Genomic DNA, 21132 nt, shown 5'->3' with positions numbered 1-21132 from the left:
ACAAAAATACAAATTGAACAAATAGCCTCACTTCCTGAATCCCATTGCAGATCAAACATGGTGCCTTCATACTGCCCTCTGGTGTCTAAAATTGCCAACAAAATGGCCTTCTCCCAAAATGGAGATTTATTCCTCCAATCTATATTCCTGTTCCCTCAGTTAAAAAAGAAAATATCTGAGTATCAACAAACTATAGCCTTAATCATCCTGGCAGCATCTATATTTTAAAAGAACTAAAATTAAATTAAATTCTACTCTAATGAATAGATTGATTGAATTTTCTACTCAAATTCATTCCCCAATCAGCAGTTTGACACCTCCTTTCTCAAAAGCTTTTGATTCCTGTTCTCTTTATCCCTGCCTATTTATTTTATTACTTATTTTATCACACATAGAAGCTTCCTTAAAGCTTTTCCTGCAAAAGGAAAAACTATGCTGTCAGAAGTCAGAAGAGTGGTTAAAAGAAAGGGGACAGGAGATTGGAAAACCATATAAAGGGGATTGTAGAGTGCTGGTAAGGTTCTGTTTCTTGATCTGGAAGTTTGTTACTTTCGAACATTCATGAGCTATATATACTTCAAAATAGTATATATACTTCAATATAGAAGTATATAGACTTCCCCTCATTAGAAGCCAGCCCCAGGGGCGCCTGGGTGGCTCAGTTGGTTAAGCGTCTGCCTTCGGCCTGGGTCATGATCCCAGGGATCGAGTCCCACACCAGGCTCCTTGCTCAGTGGGGAGCCTGTTTCTCCCTCTGCCTGCCGCTCCCCCTGCTTGTGCTCTTTCTCTCTCACAAATAAATAAAATCTTAAAAAAAAAAAAAAGAGAGATGCTTTTTAAAGCCCATAACAAATACCAGCTAAATCATAAAAACAAAAAGGGCTAATCCAATTGTTTTACTTAATCCCTCCTGGAAAAAACAGGTAACCTAATGGGTGGTGTGTGCTTATACACAGAAGTGCAGTGAGAAAGCCAACTCAGACACACTCACCTCCTTCCAGTCCCATTTCTTTCCCCAATTTTGTCATCCCATGGTCACATCATTCCCCATCATCTCTTGCAAGAAAAATGGCTAATAAAGAGGGTTTTGCTTGCTTTTCCTCTCTAATTTGGCAAACTTTACTAACATATATGTGGCTACTCCACTCCCATATTCCCAGCCCCCTCAAAATAAAGAGACTCTAACAGCAATCACCATTTTGAAGCATTTAATTTTCTCAAAAACTGGTTGTAGCTAGTTACCTCTTCAAATTCTATAAAAGGTCATGGTATTTGTATCATATTTGCATAAATATATAATGTTTTTTAACGAAAACTAGTTTCTGATAGCGACCACACATTTGCAGTTTGGGGGAAAGGGCTGAAGAATAGGTTGCTTCTCCTCAAGGGACCTGGAAATCCCCAAAGCCTGAGTAAGAAATGGACACAAAGTCTGTTTATACATAAAGTCTGTAAGTAACCTAAGTACTTAAGTATTGGCAATGCAGTTTTCCCTCCCCAAACAAGATGGTAATGTTCCTGAAAAAGCAGTCGACTTTATAGAGTTGAGAAACACACCATGAAGGGAAAAACAGAGGTTCATGATGACATGGTGGACAGGGGCTATGGGGAACAGCACCTAAAATGAAGGAAATAGGGCTGCCTGGGTGGCTCAGTCGTTAAGAGTCTGCCTTCAGCTGAGGTCATGATCCCAGGATCCTGGGATGGAGCCTGGCATCGGGCTCCCTGCTCAGTGGGAGCCTGCTTCTCTCTCTCCCATTCCCCCTGCCTGTGTTCCCTCTCTCGCTGTCTCTCTCTCTCTGTCAAATAAATAAATAAAATCCTTAAAAAAAAAGGAAAGAGAAATGACATTTCCCACATGATCAATTAGTAATGATTAATAATCTCTATACAATTAATTTCCATTGACAATTCCTTACTAACTAGGTATCTTTCAGGATTTCCCCAAGAACTTGGCCACATATTTTGTTTTGTGGCAGATAATAAGCATATCACAGGCATTTCAATGAGTCCGCTCCTCATCCAACAGGTCAAGGCCTTCTGACTGTTGGACTCAGCACTGGTGACTCTCCCTCTTCTTAGTCTCCTCTCCCCTAACATCTGCCACTGCTGTCCACCATGTTTGTAAGCAGGAATGCAGGGCCAAGATAAAATTATTCTCTGCTGTTTATGAGGGAATAAGAAAGGAATGGAAAAGAAATCCACATATACCACAAGAACTGTCTGAAAAAGTAACACAAGGTTGGACAAGGAGGACTGCACCTGGTTAAACAAAAAAACCCAAATGCAAATCACACCTATAGTTCCCCGGGCAACGCCTAAAGCCATCTAGAAAATGCTGAGCTTACTAGTTGTCAGGGTGCCTAGTGAAAGTGGCAGCTATAGCAGCCATTTCTCTCCCAACTCACAAGCAAGGAGTGCCAGATCCCAAGAGCAGGACTGTTTGAACTGTCAAAAAATCCCTTCCAATAAGGAGGAAGAGGAGAAAACAATGCTTGGAAATGAAAAGAAAGAGAAAACTGAGAAAGTGCCTTCCTCAAGTCCTCATGGTTTTCCAATTTCTGGTTCAAGGCCTTTGGGAGCCTTGATCACACTTCGTCCCTTCCATTCTTTGAAAGACCCCTGTGTCCTTGGTAATAAACTCTTTTCTGTTTCAGATCATTAGAAGCAGGTTTCTATTACTTATAACCAAGAGATAATGGGCTAAGGCAGGACCATTTTCATCGCTTTCTCTGTTACACAGATTAGGGGATGGGTGTGAAGCAAAGTGTCACAGAGTAAGGAGCCCTTAACTTTGAAGAACTTATCTCTGCATTTCAAGAGACTTCATGGTTTCTGAAACCTTCTTTCCTCCCTCCTGCTGACTGTCCACTATTAGAAGCAAATCTATGTCAACAGCAGAGACATAAGCTTTTAAGTGTTAGTACAAGGAAAGGGAAGTGGGACACATCCATCTGTCCCTGTGAGTCTGGACTGGAACTAAGCAAGGGGTCTGCATTTTAAGAAAGCCTTCAGGTAAATCTGATGCAGGTGGTATATGAACCATCCTTTTAAAACATGACCTTCTAGGAGGGTAGAGGGTAGGGAGAAAAAGTAAAAAAAAAAACAAAACATGTCCTTGTAGACCTAATAAAGAAAAAGATGGTATAGATGGTATAGAAAGGAGGCTAATGATACACTGTTTCTCCAAGAAACTTTGGACTGTTCAGTTCAGGAACAAGGATGAGAAGAAAGTTCTGAGGCAACATTCTACTCCTTCGTGGGCCAGAGAAAAGAAAAATCATAATTAAAAAATACTGGTGATGTTCTACTAATAGGTAACAGAAGAGACAACATGGGGAAAAAAAAATTCCTCTGAAGAAAAAGGTAACGCACAGCTAGTCTCAGACTGAGAAGTAGTATTTGGAGCAAGCAGAGGCCCCGGGCTCTAAGCAGTAATTCACAGAAGGGAAAGGAGTACCCATCAGAATCACCATAGACAGACAAGAGGAAGGCAGGTCACACGCATCTACCCTGAGAGGCACTACCATAATTAAGTCTGAAACGTTCCCAGTGTGTGTTGGCACAGACAAAAGGTTGAGAATCACCGTTTAAAAATCACTCTTCGGGTCTTCTCTGCCATCCCTAAAGCCAACCAAGAAATTGGGAGAAATCCAAGGCAGCTCAAGTTGGAATTCATATAGACTTTTCCTAAGAAATTTCTAGACCTTGTTTATAGTATATTACAACATTACTTTAAGAATTAGAGCTGTACTAATGGCCAATGTCCTAATCACTCACACTACTTTTATAGGGAAATACAGTCCAAGTTCAAAACAAAACCTTCACAATGAACTTATGAGGGCCCAGGCTGTTGGTGTAATCTCTCTATGGAGTCACGTTCACCAAAACACCATGGCAGAGACCCACCTCACCTGAGGTCACAGCTCTTAGCTCAAGAGCTGATGATGATGAGCTATAATATGAAACAGCATACCTAGGATAGGAACTAGGAACCAGTGGCCAAAGCCTCCAGAAATCACTGGCGAAAGATGTCCATTGACAGATGAATGGATAAAGATGTGGTGTACACACACACACACCACACACACACACACACACACTGGAATATTATGCAGCCATCAAAAGGAATGGAATCTTGCCATTTGCAGTGACGTGGATGGAACTGGAGGGTATTATGCTCAGCGAAATAAGTCAATCAGAGAAAGACATGTATCATATGATCTCACTGATATGAGGAATTCTTAATCTCAGGAAACAAACTGAGGGTTGCTGGAGTGGTGGGGGGTGGGAGGGATGGGGGTGGCTGGGTGACAGACATTGGGGAGGGTATGCGCTATGGTGAGCGCTGTGAATTGTGTAAGACTGTTGAATCACTGATCTGTACCTCTGAAACAAATAATACATTATATGTTAAAAAAAAGGAAGACAGCAGGAAGGGAAAAATGAAGGGGGGGAATTGGGAGGGGGAGACAAACCATGAGAGACTATGGACTCTGAGAAACAAACTGAGGGTTCTAGAGGAGTTGGGGTGGGGGGGATAGGTTAGCCTGGTGATGGGTATTAAAGAGGGCACGTATTGAATGGAGCACTGGGTGTTATACGCAAACAATGAATCATGGAACACTACATCAAAAACTAATGATGTGATGTATGGTGATTAACATAACATAATAAAATAAAATAAGAAAAAAAAAAAAAGAAATCACTGGCAAAAGTGAAGAGAGACCTGAAAACTCCCAACCCTTTCTTAGCCAGTGGCACTCCTATCCTAGTCAAAAAGAAAGGAACCCCACAAACTAAAATGACTACACATACCTGTACTATGTCCCAGTTCATTTCCACCTCCTCTTTAATGCTGTTGGCATTTGCTGGAAACCTCACGGGCTGCCCCTGAGGACATGTTTCAGTCTTCATTTTCTTTAAAGGGGACTGACCAAATGTAAAGTCATCTTCATTCTCTTCCTTCTTGCATGCACCTTCCCACACGGTGCTCGTGGATGGCATCTCAGCAGTGTTGACCATGTTGGTTTCTTCATCAACTTTCAGCTTTTTGGTCCTCTGACCCGAAGGTAACTGAGCTGAATTCTTCCGTTTTGTCTTTGTTTTCAGAGTCTTCACACTATCCAATTCATTTTTTCTGTCTTCCAAATCAACATCAGCAATAGCCACAGAGTTATTCTATCAAACCACAAATAGAACACAGGAGAATTAAAAGAAAAAACCGAATGCTCTAGAATATTATTCAGCAATAAAAAGGAACAAATTATTGAAACACACAATAACTTGGAAGAATCTCACAGAAACTATGTTGAATGAAGGGGGGAAAAGCAATTTGCAAAAAATTACATACCTTATAATTTACATAACATTAATGATGTATGCTTTATATAACATTCCCGAAAAAATTAGTGGTTACTGGGGGGGTCAAGATGGGGGTAAGGGTCCGAAGGGAGGTGGGCGTGGCTACAAAAAGGCAAATACTAGGCAGTACTAGGGATTCTTGTAGTGATGGAACCATTCTGGATGAGGGATACACATATGCATACATGTGATAAAATTGTACAGAGCTAAACATACAGAAATACACAAATAAATGAATACAAAAAAACTGGAGAAATCTCATAAGATCTCTGGATTTTATCAATATAAATATCCTGGTTGTGATATTTTACTATAGTTTTGTAAAATGCACCAATGGAAGAAATTAAAGGGTACACAATCTTTGTATTATTTTTTATAACTGTGTGTGAATCTATAATTATCTAGAAATAAAAAGTTTCATTTTTTAAAATGAGTAAAGGATAAGTCTACGCATGCTGGAAAAACCAAGATTTAAAACTTGCAATCAAAAGTCAACCCTTTGGGGGAAAAAAGTAACACTCATACACTCCTAAAACTCAGCAGACTATACCTGCCACCAATTTATACAGAAGGGAACAGAAAACACAGCATGACAGCAGAGTGGTGTCAGGCATTTTTCTTTAGGAAGAATCTACATAATAGTCCACACTACTGTCCAGGGGCCACTCTCTCCACCACCCCCCCTCATGACAGCTAACCCTAACCCTAACCACCTGGCATTCATTTTGGCACTGGAGTGGTAAATAACATACAGACCCTACCTGTATGGAGTTTACAATTTCACAAGCTAGCCTGTTTCTGGTTACCTAAGCAGATGCAGATGGCACAAACTCAAATAAAAGAAGAACTCCCAAACTATTCAGTCAAATTCAATTTTCTCTCCTATCAGGTTATTTTTCCAGAATTACTGACTACTGAAAATACTGGGAACTACTATAAAGAGCATTCCCAACCTAATACCCACCCACCACTACCTAACCTGGAAATGATGTACATTAGATAGCCCTCTGAATATTACATTTTTAGCTGAAACATAATGGATAAGAACAGAGATATAAAAATAGAATGACTCCTATGTCCGTAAGAGTTGATAATAACCTGATCAAATGACTTGATATAGTAAAAGAAAGGTGTCAACCATGCAGAGGGCTGTCTGTCAGCCATAGGGCAGCAGAAAAAGAGGAATTGTAAAAAGCAAAGATGATCAGCATTCTTCTAAGCAATGTACAAGGAAGAGGAAAGCTTAGCAAACAGACTCTCAGTATTTTGGTCCCAATGGTAAGACAGCCCTCCTATGAGACAGATACATAAGACTACCTTAGATTCGTGCATTTAAAACATTTGATGTCATTGTGACAAACATAATGCCTAGACCACAGTAGGCATTCATTAAATCCAATAGAATGGATTTATCTAATTCTCCCAGTCTGGACCCATGCTCATCAAGTAAATTTCCGATTCTTATTTAAGTGCCTACTTACTTCAACCTCTGAGGAGAGACACTACCAGTCAGAAAAAATTTCATGTTCTTGTGATTATTATATCAAATCATTAATTATTAAATCAGCACTCTGGTTTTACACATCCCTCTTATGAGCATGGCTGAGGTAAAACCACCCATGAGAGATATATTGGTTCCTGAAATGCTGACAAAATCATGTTGCTAACTTAGAAACCCAGTTCCATCACCTACTATCTATTATCCATGAGCAAATCACTTCACATTTCTTGCCTTGGCTTTCTCATCTATAAAGTTAGGATAGTAACAGCACCTGCCTTGAGGGGTTGTTGTGAGGATTATGAAAGCTCACACAACCGAAGTGTTGAACATGTTATGTTGCCTGGCTGATGATAAGCACTAAAACATCTGCAGATCCCACCATCATTAGAGCCACTACCATACTAGACCACTTCCTAGTAGAGGGAAAAGGAAGTAGACAAAGAAATGAGGAAAAAGTAAAATGACCGAGAGGAAAAAAAGAAAAGTCAGCAATCATAAAGACTTTAAGGCATCCTCTGTGTAGTCTTCAGGCAAGATTTACCTCGTGTTTCTCAGTGTTGTCCACAGACCCTTCCAGGGGGTCTGCGAGGTCACACTCTATTCATAATAATGCTAAGACATGCTTTGCCTTTTTCTGTTGACATTTCACTGAAGTACAACAGCAATGGTAGCAAACCCCAAGGCAATGGCACCAAGCAATAGTAGCAATCACTGTTCCCTTCACTGCCACACTTGCAGCAAAACGATGTAAGTTTCATTTAACAAAGCCGTTAAAAATTATTCATTTTTAGGGGCGCCTGGCTGGCTCAGTTGTAGAGCATGTGACTCTTGAACTCAGGGTTGTGTGTTCAAGCCCCACACTGAGCATGGAGCCTTAATTTATAAATAAATAAATAAAGTTTAATTTTTAAGGTCTCAGGCCTTGAAAACACACCTTTTTAATACTCTATGCTGAAATAGTGAGTACACATAAAATACTTCTGCTGCACGCCAGTGCATACGGATGTGCAGTGGTCATCTCAAACAAAAACGCTCATGCATCCGTTTCAGTTGTGAACCAAACCAGCTTCTTTTTCCATAAAGCACCATTTTTACTTGAAATAATGACTGACAAACTATGGTTATTCAGACTTGGGTATCTGGTGGACATTTTTTCAGAAATGAACTGAGACTGTCACTTTAAGGAAACACCTGACATTTGCAACCAGTAGTAAATTTCAGGCTTTAAAAGGGAAAATTAGAATTTTTGGAAAATTTGTATCCACTGTGAACTTGACAGCTTCCCAACACTGTGATGAGACTGGAGGTTATATTAACAAATGTGTTTTTTTGACATCAGATAATGAAAGATGCTAACATTTGGAAGAGCTGCATAAATCGGTGAACCGATATTTTTCAAATGACCGATATATGTCATAAAATCATGCATGGGTAGAAGACCCATTCAAATAACACGAACCAGTGGATTTTAATGTAGTAGAGTATAAGAAGTTCATTAATATGGTTTCAGATTCCACAATGAAACAAACTTTTAAGAAACTACCATTTACTGAGTTTTCGTACCACATCAAATAAGAATATCCATCTGAAAAAGCTTTTAAAACACGTCTCCCTTTTCCAAATACATATCTGTGTGGAGGTGGGTTTTCTTTATACATTTCAGTTATATTCTAGTAGGTCAGACATTAAAGACATCTGTAAAAATGTAAGTAATGTCATTCTTCTCATTAATTTTTTCTTGTTGGTTGGGAAAACATATACTTATTTTTCATTAAAATAAAAATTAGCTGCATTAACACATACTAGGTTTTTTAAAAAACTAATCAATATTTTAATTTCTCATTTTTAATTTTTATATGGTAAATATCAATATCAATAACCCACATAACCAAAAGTTCCTTGGGGTCCTCATTAAGTTTTAAGAGTGTAAAGCGGTTCAAAGACCAAAAGTTTGAAAGAGGTAGATCTAAACTATTGAAACATAGGGAAATATCTCTCCATTTTATGAAGCTTCTAAGATTCTACAGCCTGTCTCAGTGATATACTCAAGTTTAGTAAGCCTCCATGAGAACATTTTCCTTCCTTACATTCAACCTGAATCTTTGGCAGACTGAATAATCAAAGTTCATTTTCTTCTGCCTTCACTGCTTTTTAATCAGCCTTAACACTCCACATGGTTATTATGTAGCCTATGACTAAACCCAAGACTCCAAAAAGAATTTGACTATTCTTCTTTTTGCTGTCTCTGAAAGCAGTCAACTATCTAAAGCAAAAAAGTAGCTCATTGTGTCTTTTCCAGTCAAATCAGTCAGCAGGCTTTGGCCTTGGCCTGTGTTGTACTGGGTGAGCTTGACAGATAACTGGAGACGGATAAGGAGCCGAAGGGAGGCTTCTTAAAAATTAGATTTAAAAGCATTTTTATACTCTGTAGCAACTGAGCCACTGGAATAAAAGTTGACGAGAGAAAAGAAAGGAGATGACTGAAGACACACAGACCTTGAGCAAGAGGGGACGGCAACGACAGCCCCAGCGGTGGGACAAATCCCGGACAGGAAGGATGACACTTCCTCCATCATAACAGGACAGAAGAGGAACCCAAACATAGCTAGCCCGGTTGTGAGATAATGAGCTTCCTGTGTTCGCAAATACGTAAAAGGCAATGTCATCAGCTGAGAGGGAGAGAAAGGAATTTAGGAAGTTTAAGAAACGAGAAAAAAAACTGGAAAAACACATCTGCCAGAGAAAAGGAAGGAGTCTACCAGGTATTCTTAGTGTAATTTTGAGGTCTGAGATTATGAATCTAAAGGGAAACAAATTCAGTCAAGGTTGTTCTCCGCAAGAGTCAGCTGCTCCGTGCTGGCAGAGCAGAGGCGATGGCTCACCCGGTGTCGGCTCTGATCGGCCCTGTGTCACTGAAGGAAACAAGGGCAGAACTGGTGAGACTAATAAAAAGTGACTGAAATGAGACATTCCGTGGCCTGGACTAGGTAAGGTAGGAAAAGAAAAGGGCTGACTGATAGTGATATGTGAAGCAGATCTGGTGAAGCGCTGGAGTCCAAGGATTAGGTCGTAGCCCTCGGCCCTGGCTGTCCACAGAAGTCACCTGAGAGCTTTAGGAAAGAAATACTGCTGAGGCTCGGGCTCAGCCCCACCCCTAGAATCCTTTCCATGTTTAACTGGTCTAGGACAGGGGCTTCAGCACTGGCATTTTTTCAAGCTGCCCGGGTTGAGAGCTACCAAGGAGAAGATGTGACAAGGCTGGAAAAGTGTGGCCATGAGGGCACCTGGACAGTGAGCTGGGAGAACAGAAAATGGTAAGATGGTGCTCCGAATGCCGGATGCTTGAAAAGGATTGTCAGTAGCACAGTTTTTGATGATGGCAAAATTCAGGCTGAGTTCCTGAGAGGGGTGGTGAAGGCAGAGAAGACACAGTCCCTGGAGATGAGGAGGTCAAAGAACCAAGAACAGAAGGCCCCAGGGAGTTCATCCCAATGGAGGGGAAATCCCCAAGAACAACAGCAGAAGGTGGCAGACAGGGGATGAGAAGTGGAGCTGAGCTAAAGTGGCCACCGGCTTGGTAAATGCCAGCAACATAGAGAGGAAGAGGCTAAATAACGATTAATTTTGTCTATGATGTTTGCTAAAAATAGTTATAAGGAGGCTACCAATTCTAGTTCTACCGAAAATAAGGTTTTCAATTATTTTGTTCAATGGTGACTACAGCAGAGCAGAACGCCAAACCTAATGAAATGAAGTCTTCTAACATGCTCCATGTGCTCTCGCTGAGGTATAAAATGGGTGAATTTTGGCAATTCTGAAAGAAAATTTTAAAAACCCCCAGAATGTTTAAGTGAAAGACTTTCTAATTCTTTTTTATACACATATAACTGAGCATTACTGGAAGAATCAAGAAATCACCACAAGGGTTCTTAAGCTGTACCTTCTTGAGCTATATTTTAATATTTAGAGGCTAGGCATGTGCACATTCTACTGAAGAGAGGGTTCATAACTTTTGTCAGATTCTCAAAGGGTTTATGACCCTAATGCCAAAAACCACTGAACTAAGAGCTATTTTGTAGGTTAGGCAATCAAGCTACTTTTTAGGTGCAGCCATGCCACGCTTAATGAAAAACCTCCAAATTTTGCCAACAAGGTGATAGAAGTCAATACTTTCTCAGCTATAGGTAAAGCCTGCTCACCCATTCAAGTGTGTTCAGTGAAAAGCTTGTATGTAAAGATGAAGAAACAGAGGTACTAAATAACAGGAGAAAGACTGATTTAAATAAAAGCCCTAAGAGCAAAGCAGGTACAATATAATGTCCTCTACTATACACAATAAATGTGTCCCTGAAAAGTCAGGTTTCTACTGCATATTGAAAGAGTATTATTTCAAATGTACCATGGAAGCAGTTTCTTAAGTGGAATACCATAGAGAATGATTTTGGAAATGCACAACACTTTTTGTAATGCAACAAAGCCTGTAATTTATTGCTGTTGTTGTTTTAATCCAGATCAGTATAAATACATGGTTTGCTTATAGCAAAATACATCAATATGTATTGTTGATACATATTCTTTCCCCTCCAACACAGTGGGTCTAATGATAAATACTTTACGGCCTGCAGTAGAGAATGCCACTGCCCTGTACTTTTGTCAACTACCTACACTGTTCTGTTCTCTGTAAGGAGAAAGTAGCGTCACCAATTAGGAAAGCACTATAGAGTTCCCTCCACCCAACTCAAGCACCTACCAGCTCCTCCTTAACAGCCACGCCTTCCGAGCCATCACTGATCTGTAGGGTGGTCTTCTTCACTCGTGGCACCCTCTTTGGTCTGGATTCTTTGGAAACAGGCTGCTTACGACTTCTGGGGGCTTTCTTTTGGGGCTCCCAGGCACTATCTTCCTTGTCATCTTCTTCAGAGGCAGATGATCTAAAAGTAAATTGACAGAAAAATATCTAGGAAAAATGAAGCTAAATGTTAAAGGCAAAAGAAACATGCTTCTTGAAAGAAAAATAAGGTAGGAGGTGTTTAATATAAAATGGAGTGATATGAGCACAGGCTACGAACAGATATAGCTAAGTACTAAAATAAGAGTTGATCAAGGACCAATAGCCCCTGATATGCTATGAATCACAGGTCTCTCCATTCCCCTCTGGTGAGTGAGAGGGGGATGGGATGTGATATTTAGAGGCTAGGCATCCCTCCATTCCCCTCACACACACACACACACACACACACACATTCAAAACAGAGAAAACCATTTATTACCTTAAGCAATTTACTGAGTGGTGTCACACCATAGTCATTGTAAGGTTTGCCATTATAACAGCAAAAAGTGCTTAAACAATTTCCTAAGTAATAATCAAATTTACTTATTCAAACCAATGTTAAGGAATGGGAAATGGTGCTAGGAAACACCCTAAATTACATAAAGTTAGCACCAAGACCCTTCCAAATGCTTCAATTAACTGTTTCATTTTGTTTTGTTTTTCCCTTTCACAAAATGGATTTCTTTCCTAGACTGGATCAGGTGCAGCTACAGTACTTTCTAACAATCCATGAATCAAACTCACAGCAACAGCAGAGGAAAAATAGCCATGTGAACTCTGGTAAAGGAACATCATGCTCCTGCCAACCCACTTAAATCTACGTCTACCCCCAATGTAAAAGGTCGGTTTTGGTGGGAAGGACAACCACTTCCTTCACTAAGGCTAGTGAATAGGGTATCTCGCTTTTTGAATGGTTTTATGTTCTGCCTAGAGGCAAAAACCTGATTAAATGACTTCTTCTAAATTATGCTATCCTAGGTCAAGCCACTGATAGTTCCCCCCAGCCCCCAGTGAGTTCTCTTCAGAAGCAGATGCAAACTAAAGCCTAAGAGTAGGCAAAAACAAACAAAATCATTTAAACTCACCTAACACATAGCAGTGGCATTGAAAGGAGGGAGAATTAGAAAACTAAGGAAACAGAAAACCAGGGTTCTGCTCATACTATCTCCAAACTAGCAGAACAACTTCATTCCAGCAGGAGCGTGGACCCCAGTTTATAGGGCAACAATGCAAAAGTCACATGACAGATACAAAAGGGCTTTCAGGTATCAGAAAGAAAAACATAAGAACAGGTATTATTTTATATGTAAGGCAGTTTTAAGTCATCTCCCACTAACCATACCTGACCTATTACTGGCATCTGGCCGTCACTTCTTACAACACATTCTTCACACCTTCCAGGTCTTTCCAAGGTCTTCACGCCCCTGGTTTTCCTCCTACTTCCCTGGCAGCTTTTCCAGCTTCTCCTTGTCCCTTTGCTTACCGCTCTTCCTCTCCCCAACCTTTCAATATTGGGATACTCTAAGACTCAGTCCTCAGAACTCCTCTAAGCAATCTTACTAGACGACCTTATCTTATTCGATAGTGGAACAGAGAGGAATCTCAATTTTCTATCTCCCTTTCCCACTTGACCTGAGCTCAAGACTTGTATATCTACCTTCATTGGATGCCTCACAATCATCTCAAACTTACCAAGTCCAAAACAGAACCCTTGACTTTACCACCCTCATACCTGATCCTCTTCCAGTCTTCCCCAAATTCCTGTCTTTCCTTCACACCCCAAATCTAATCCATCCCCATATATGGTCTAGTTTATCTTCAAAATATATCCCAAATTAGACTACTTCTCACCACTTTCACTTCCAGGACCCTAGACTTCTACAGTAATCTCCTTAACTGACCGCTTGCTTCCATTCTTGCTCCCCTACGGTCACCAAGGAATCAGAATGATCTTTTACAAATGTAAACCAGAGCATGTCACATCCCTGCCCCAAGCCTTCCAATGGCTTTCCAACCCACTGTCACCAGCTAGACCCCAAGACCTGACCTTTATTGCCCACCTGCTTTGTTTACATTTTTCCTTAAACTCTTCTTTTCAGCTTACCTCTTAACTCAGGCAAATGAAACCAGAAACCACCCTTCAGGTGATGGCAACTGCCCTGACAAGACCTCTCACTGGCCCAGACCACTCAGCTCCTTTGAGCTACACCCCTGACTCATGCCTGCGCAGATGGACTTTGGAGCGACCCCTGGAATGACTGGCAATTACCTTTACCTCATCATAATACTAAAATCTCTGCCCAAAGAGGAGGCTCAGCGTCATTTATATGACACTCAATGTATGTATAGGCATGATTCCTTAAGGTGCACGCGCGACCTGATGCCTGCCTCTACACAGATGACAAGGCTTCCCTATCTAAATATTCATCCTAACCATAAACAAAAGGTACCCATTCACTCTCCTTGGAGGCTTTGAAAGCTATTCCCCATGATCTCTTTATTTGCTGCAAATAAAGTTTACTTTGCATGACAACCCCACCTGGTATATCTGTGACTCACCAAGGAGCAAACTCATGTTGCTTCAGTTACACCACTTCAAATAAGACCATAATGCTCTGTCATGGCCTATTAGGTCCTGCCCATTCCCATCTCATTTCCAATCACTCTCTGCCTTGGTGACTTGTCTGGCCACACTGGTCTTACTGTTCCCTGAACACACAAAGCTTGTTCCTGCCATAGGGTCTTCACACTTGCTGCTCCCTCTACTTGGATCTTTACAAGTTATAGTACTTCCAAATTTCATTTAAACCTCTTGCCACATCCTCCAAAAGAACTCTCCCGAATATTATATCCAAGATGTCCCCTGCCCAGAACCACTGACCACGCTCTCCCTTGCCCTGTTTTATGTTCCTTTAGAGTACTTATTACTGCCTAACATTAATCAGTCACTTATTTAACAAATATCTTCAGGGCACAAACACTACAGTGCTCTAAAGCAGAGGTTCTCAACCGGAGACAATTTTGCCCCCATGGGGAATATCTGGCCATGTCTGGAGACATTTTTGATTGTCACAACTGGGGAGATGTGACTGGCATCTAGTTGGTAGAGACCAGGGATGCTGCTAAACATCCTACAATGCAAAGGACAGTCTCCACATCAAAGAATTATCTGATCAGTAGTGCTGAGTTTGGGAAACCCTACTTTGAAGTGATATAAAAAACCCCCTGCTCTCATGGAGCTCATATTGTAGTGTAAGTATCATGTTATATATTTAGTTGGTTACTTTCTCTCTCCTTGTTCAATAGTTTAACACCAACACTGAAACAGCACCTGAGACACAGCATGAGTTCGATAAACATTTGTCTCATGAGAGAATGAAAAAGATACAAATGACTTTCATTAGTAAGTGACAAAATGCATTCCTCCTTAAAATATACATCATTCTCCTAACCCCATATGAAACCAATATGCTTACAATTCAGACAAGGAAGAGAATTCATCTTTGGATACCACAGTCTGGACCTTTACTTTTGCTCTTCTTGGCAATGATGACATCTGGAAGAAACAGAATATACAATCAGCATGATCTGAATCACTTGAATGACTGATCACTTACGTTGTCTACCAAGTGATGTGCCATTCAAAACTAATGCTCCAATAGCTCTGCTGTTAAAAAGTGCCACAGGAAAAAAAAAATGAGAAGCATTCAAAAGCCTGAACACTGGTTTCCCCTCCCACGCAGCTGCCAACTTTAAGAGCAGCTAACAGCCTTCGAATGGTTTAAAAGCCTGATGAGTATGTACCATCTTTGGAAAAATGTAAGCTCCAACAGGGTGACAATTTTTAGTTTCGTTAGAGTTATATGCTTGCATATACCACAAGTGCTATTAGATGGCTCATCAGTCAGCAAATTATAAAATCCTTTATTAAACTGTAAGAAATATTTCCCCACTTCTTTATCTTCTCACAATATAAAAGAAAGGCCTTTCTATAAAGTTGACAGTCAAATAAATGATGTTGATGGACTGAAGAAGCAGCCAGGTTATTCCTAAAACAAGATAATCCATTCCCTTATAATAAAATTTACAGTATTTAAATAAAACACTTATTTGAAAATAAAAACAAATCACCAATGTCCCCAGAAAATATTTACCAAATTCAAAAGCCTAGTGCTTTAAGAAATTGAGACAAATAACCAGAAGCATCCTATAATATAGGAAGTAAGCAAATTCACTTTAGCTAGTATATTTTATTACCTTAAGAGTATATATCAAACCACAAAAACTACATGAGACTCTGACATGCTTGGAACCCTTTAAAAAAGTTTCTAAACCAGTCAGATGTTACAACGCCTCTGGTTCTAACTTCCACTTAGAGGAGAAAGGAATGCCTCACAGAAATACCAAACAGGTTCTCAAAAAACAGAACATGTGCCCTCGGTTCCATAGCTCAATTCCAGGAAGTGTAGCACTATTAGCCAAGAGAGCACTCAGAGTAAAGCGGGAGAACAAAAGGAAAAGGGTCTCCAGGAAGTAGACAAGATAATCTTCCATCTTTTCCTTCACCCCCCTTTGTGACATTTTATGTTTATGCAGGTCATCCTTCCTCAAATAAGTGCTTCTAGATATTGATCATAAAGGAATGGTTAACTTTTGATTTCTGTGTCACATGTACTTTACCAGAATAAAACAAAAATGCAAACGGAGAAAATTAGTGTATGACGGGGTAGCATTTTAAACCAGGGCAGAAATGAATTATTCAATAAGTGGTATTAAGACAACAAGCTACCCCTCTGGAGGAAAACAAGTATTTAAGTCCTACTACGACATCCTGAACAAAAATGTATTCCACACTGACTAATGACTTAAAATGTACAAAATAGGGGCGCCTGGGTGGCTTAGTCATTAAGCATCTGCCTTCGGCTCAGGTCATGATCCCAGGGTCCTGGGATCAAGCCCCACATCGGGCTCCCTGCTCAGCGGGAAGCCTTCTTCTCTGTCTCCCACTTCCCCTCGTTGTGTCCCTCTCTCGCTGTCTCTTTCTTTGTCAAATAAATAAATAAATAATCTTTTAAAAAATAAATAAAAATAAAATGTACAAAATAAACTATAAAAGTACTACAGAAAATAAAGATGATCATTTTCATAATTTGGAGTAGAGGTGGGGGAATAAAAGTTTTCCTAGGCGTAACTCAAAATTTCAAAAGCCAAAAAGACAGATTTCACTACATAAAAATTAAAATTCCAAGTAGGCAGTGGGAGCTTTTCAGAAGCAAACCAATCTGCTTTGCACTATCCTCAAAAAAAACTACAAGAAGCAGTACCTAATACCTTGGAACTATGGATGAAGGGACTAAGGGCTGGTGTAAGCTATCTGAGGCAAAGAAATATCTCTAGAGGCCCCACTCTACTTCATGCTATTAAGCAATTGCCCCAGGAAAACATCTGGAGGTTTATTCACTGAAGAGGATAAAACAGAGTTTCTGGACTAGAGGACAGCAAGTAGAGTTGTGGGCATGGGAACCATACAGACTGAATGCTAAATATATAGAGGACCCCTCCCCCCAGTCCTCTTCTCCCACCAAGCTCCTAGTCAGATCCTTACCTTCCAGAGAGAATGGAAAGACTTCTCTGGACAATCTGACCAGCCCCAAAATAAAAACCTGAACATACTAAGTTTCCCAACAAACAACCCAACCAAATCATCTACTCCTACCACCCCATTCTACAATATACCTGAATTCAGAACATTCCCTTACAGACCACCATGCACCAGTTCTCACTCCATACTTCATCCCTAATAGAAATGGGTTTACAAATAGGAGTAGACAAACCCTTGGCAGTCTCATAAAATTTTGATTACCCATTAAAGAAAACTTCCCTGAAACAAGTATTTCCAAATGCCCCTTAACTAGGCACCCGGGAAGCAATGTTACCATTGAAAGATGAGTAAGATGTAAACTTGTCTTTTGACAAGCAGAAAAATAATGAGTTTGAAAAGGGAGGTGGGGGGGGGGGTGCCGAGGTGGCTCAGTCAGTTCAGCTTCAGACTCTGATTTCGGCTCAGGTCATGATCTCAGGGTTGTGAGATCCAGCCCTGTAGCAGGCTCTGCACTGGGTGTGGAGCCTGCTTAAGATTCTCTCTCTCCCTCTCCTGCTGCCTCTCCCCTCCCCTCATACATGTGCATGGGCGTGCTTTCTCTAAAAAAAGAAAAGGGAGGTGGGAAAAGAGAATATGCATGAGCACATAGGTCAATATGCATGGGAAAAGAGAATATGCATGAGCACATAGGTCAATCGGCTTTAGAAAGAGTATATACAGAAACTAAGGACCTAGAAATTATTTCTTAAAAACTGCCTATGCCAGGTATATCCCAAGAATATTCATATTCCAGTTTAAAAACCAATGTTTGTGGGAGAAGTTTCTCCATCCCCACTCCTCCCATGTCCCCTTTCTTTATATCATAGGATTTGTTAGATTAACAAAATTCCATCCATTTCCATGGTTTTAAATATCTATATCACCTACTTAATAACAATCTGAATATCTCCATTCCAATCTTGCCAAAGATACAGATTTACATAATAAACTATCCATACTGCCTATGAAACTGTGCAGATGCCTCAAAGTTACCTAAAATGTAACATACCCACAATGAAATCTTGATAACCATTTCTTGTTTTAAAACCCATTCCTACTCCAGTCTTTCTCATCTCAGTAAATGACACCAACATCCACCTAAATGGATGGCTGAGCCAGAACCTTAGAAAATTTTTAACAGCTTCAGTGAGCTATAATAGATATACAATAAATTGTACATGCTTGAAGTGTACAAACTTGATAAGTTCTGGCATATGTATACACATCTCCACAACCAAAATACTGAATACGTCTATCATCCTCTAAAGTTTCATTTGCTAAGCCAAAGCCTTGCAAATCTTTTTTTCTGTCACCTCCCACAACCAGTCTACTAGTAAATAACATAAATTCTTCCACCAAAATATAGGTTAGGGGCGCCTGGGTGGCTCAGTTGGTTAAGCGACTGCCTTTGGCTCAGGTCATGATCCCAGGGTCCTGGGATAGAGCCCCACATCGGGCTCCCTGCTCGGCTGGAAGCCTGCTTCTCCCTCTCCCACTCCCCCTGTTTGTGATCCCTCTTATGCTGTCTCTCTCTATTAAATAAATAAATAAAATCTTTAAAAAAAATAGGTTAAATTTCTATGATCTCCAGTGAGTCTTTAGTCCACAGTATCTCTTATCTAGACTATTATAATAGCCTCTACTGGCTTCCCTGCTTCCCCTTTTGCCTCTACTACCCATTTTCCATATATCAACCCAAAAGACCATTTAGAAAATAAAAACCATTCAGTGGCTTTCCACTCCATTATCCACTTAGAAGCAAATCATATTTTTTACCATGGCCTTCTAAAATGCCGCCTTCGCCTACCTTTCTAACCACATTTACCCTGTGCTGCAGCTCTTCAGCCACAGTCACATTGTTTCAGTCACTGTAACAAGCATGATTCTTTGCCTTCGCAGGTTCACTCTGCCTGGAACACTATTCTCCCTGCTCATCAATAGCCTGGCTCCTTCTCATCTCTTATAGCTCAGCATTTCAGGCCTAAAATGGGTTTTTTTAAAAAAATGAAATTAAAGGAATTAAATTCCTTTTTTTAATTTAATTCCTTCATACAGTACTATATAATTTAGTACTTATTTAATTCCTTCATACAGTACTATATAAAGCAAAATCTATAATTATCCTTGTTCATTGTCTGCATCCTCCATGTTTACTGCATGACAGTAAACACCATGAAGAAACCACATTTGCCTTACTCACTTCTGCATAACACAGAGCTTAGCACTTAATAGCTGTTAATAACTATTTATTAAATGAACGTAAGAATATATGCAACATGGTCTCTATAGAAGAGTATACATTTTTCCCCATCACTATTAGGCAATAGCAGACAAGGCACTCATTATTATTATTATTATTATTTTAAAGTGATGAAATAGAAGAACATTCCTATTCTTAGTGGCTTGAGATTTTTCATTTTCAAAGTTGTCTTTTCTCTGTGGACACATGAGCATATTCAAAATCAGTTGCTGTGATATTACTAAGGGAGGAGGCACTAAACTAGGGCAAGTAAAAATCAAGGGAAGGGGGGGATGAAGAAAACCTGCGGACACAAATATTACATTAAAATTGGGAAAACCACAATTAGAAATCTTAAGAGCAGAAGGGAACACCTTTTTAACAGGCACCTAAAGAAGTTTCCCTGAGTACAAAATGAAGTGCTTGGAATGTCAGCAAAGATCCCTCCATAATAAAAATAAAGAAATACACCTGGAAAGAGCCTGAGAAATCAGATAGTCTTTTTTTTTTAATCTCAGAAGCCTGAAATCCAGTGAAGTGAAATGGTTTACTCAAAGGGAAAACCTATGTTCTAGTTATGTAGCTAGAACCCAGAGCCCCAAACAGCAAGACTAGGCTTGTTTCCCATTCCACAAACATATTAATAACATTCTGGCGCGTGGGAGGTTCGAGGAAAGTTGCCTAGAGTTCCCATTCCTTCATTCCTTTCCTCAAGAGTTACTGAGCGCCTCCTATATGCCAGACACACTGCTGAGGATGCTGTGGATGCAGTCAAGGCCATGATGTGCTAGTTGAAAAGGGTGCTTCCTCCCCCATCTTTGATAACTTGAGGTATACAGATAATCTAGGTTTGCCTGGGTTTTCCCACGTCTACCCCTACGCGCTAAGAGCTGCAATTTGACTGAGAAGACGCGCCAGGTGACACGCGGCAGCTAGGAGGGGTTTTCCGGGTGTAGGTTGGAAGATACAGACCGCAGACTGTAAAATGTAATGAAACTTCTCACTTTAAAAAGGGATGTTATTTCCCAAATGAGCGCTCCGAACTTTTTAAATGGCCCCAAAATACCGGAGCCCGGGAGCCGGGCTCACGCGAGCCCTCAGGAACACCGCCAAGGCGGACGCTCAGCTCACCTTCCCGCCCGGCGAGTCAGAAGGCCCGGGATTCTGTGTGTATGACCGCATCTTCCGGTTCCCGCCGGAAGTTTTTCAAACGCCGGAAGTCCCGCCTCGCTTCTCCCTCACTCGCCGCAGAGGCGCGGGGCTACCGGAGCGGGATGGAGCGGAGCCGGACGGAGGCGGGGCTAGAGCGAGGATCCCGTGGGAGCGCTGAGGTGGGGCCCTGCTCCGGGGGCCGGGGGCGAGCTTTCTCTCCCCGGATCCGGGTGGAGGTGGGGCCGGCGGTGCCACGAGCTCGGACCCGCCTCTCTCTTCTTTCTCTTGACCCACTGTACTCTCTTCGCATCCAGCGTCTTTTAAATTCAGTCAAGAATATTTTCATTACCTTATTTGTAATTGGCAGTAGAAAAATGAGAAAAAAGTTTTATTCTTTCTAAACT

At 40.7% G+C, this 21132-nt stretch overlaps 1 protein-coding gene across 3 annotated transcripts in view; it reads right to left on the bottom strand.

Moving 5' to 3' along the window:
- Positions 1–20802, bottom strand: part of SRBD1 (S1 RNA binding domain 1) — a 198136-nt gene extending 177334 nt beyond the window's left edge. For 2 of the 3 annotated variants that reach the window (XM_027623263.2, XM_027623264.2), the window contains exons 1-4: positions 20708–20764; positions 15173–15252; positions 11616–11796; positions 4819–5181 (exon numbers count right to left, since the gene is read on the bottom strand). In XM_027623263.2, the coding sequence (XP_027479064.2) occupies positions 4819–5181; positions 11616–11796; positions 15173–15252; positions 20708–20758 (675 nt within the window). In that variant the 5' untranslated portion in view covers positions 20759–20764. Of the gene's footprint in view, positions 1–4818; positions 5182–11615; positions 11797–15172; positions 15253–20707 lie in introns of all 3 variants that reach the window. The other variant, XM_027623262.2, reaches the window with a different exon arrangement.
- Positions 20803–21132: the final 330 nt, after the last annotated feature.

The sequence above is a fragment of the Zalophus californianus genome, chromosome 8 (assembly GCF_009762305.2).
Source record: "Zalophus californianus isolate mZalCal1 chromosome 8, mZalCal1.pri.v2, whole genome shotgun sequence".
NCBI classification, from domain to species: domain Eukaryota; kingdom Metazoa; phylum Chordata; class Mammalia; order Carnivora; family Otariidae; genus Zalophus; species Zalophus californianus.
This window is presented reverse-complemented; position numbering and strand designations above follow the sequence as displayed.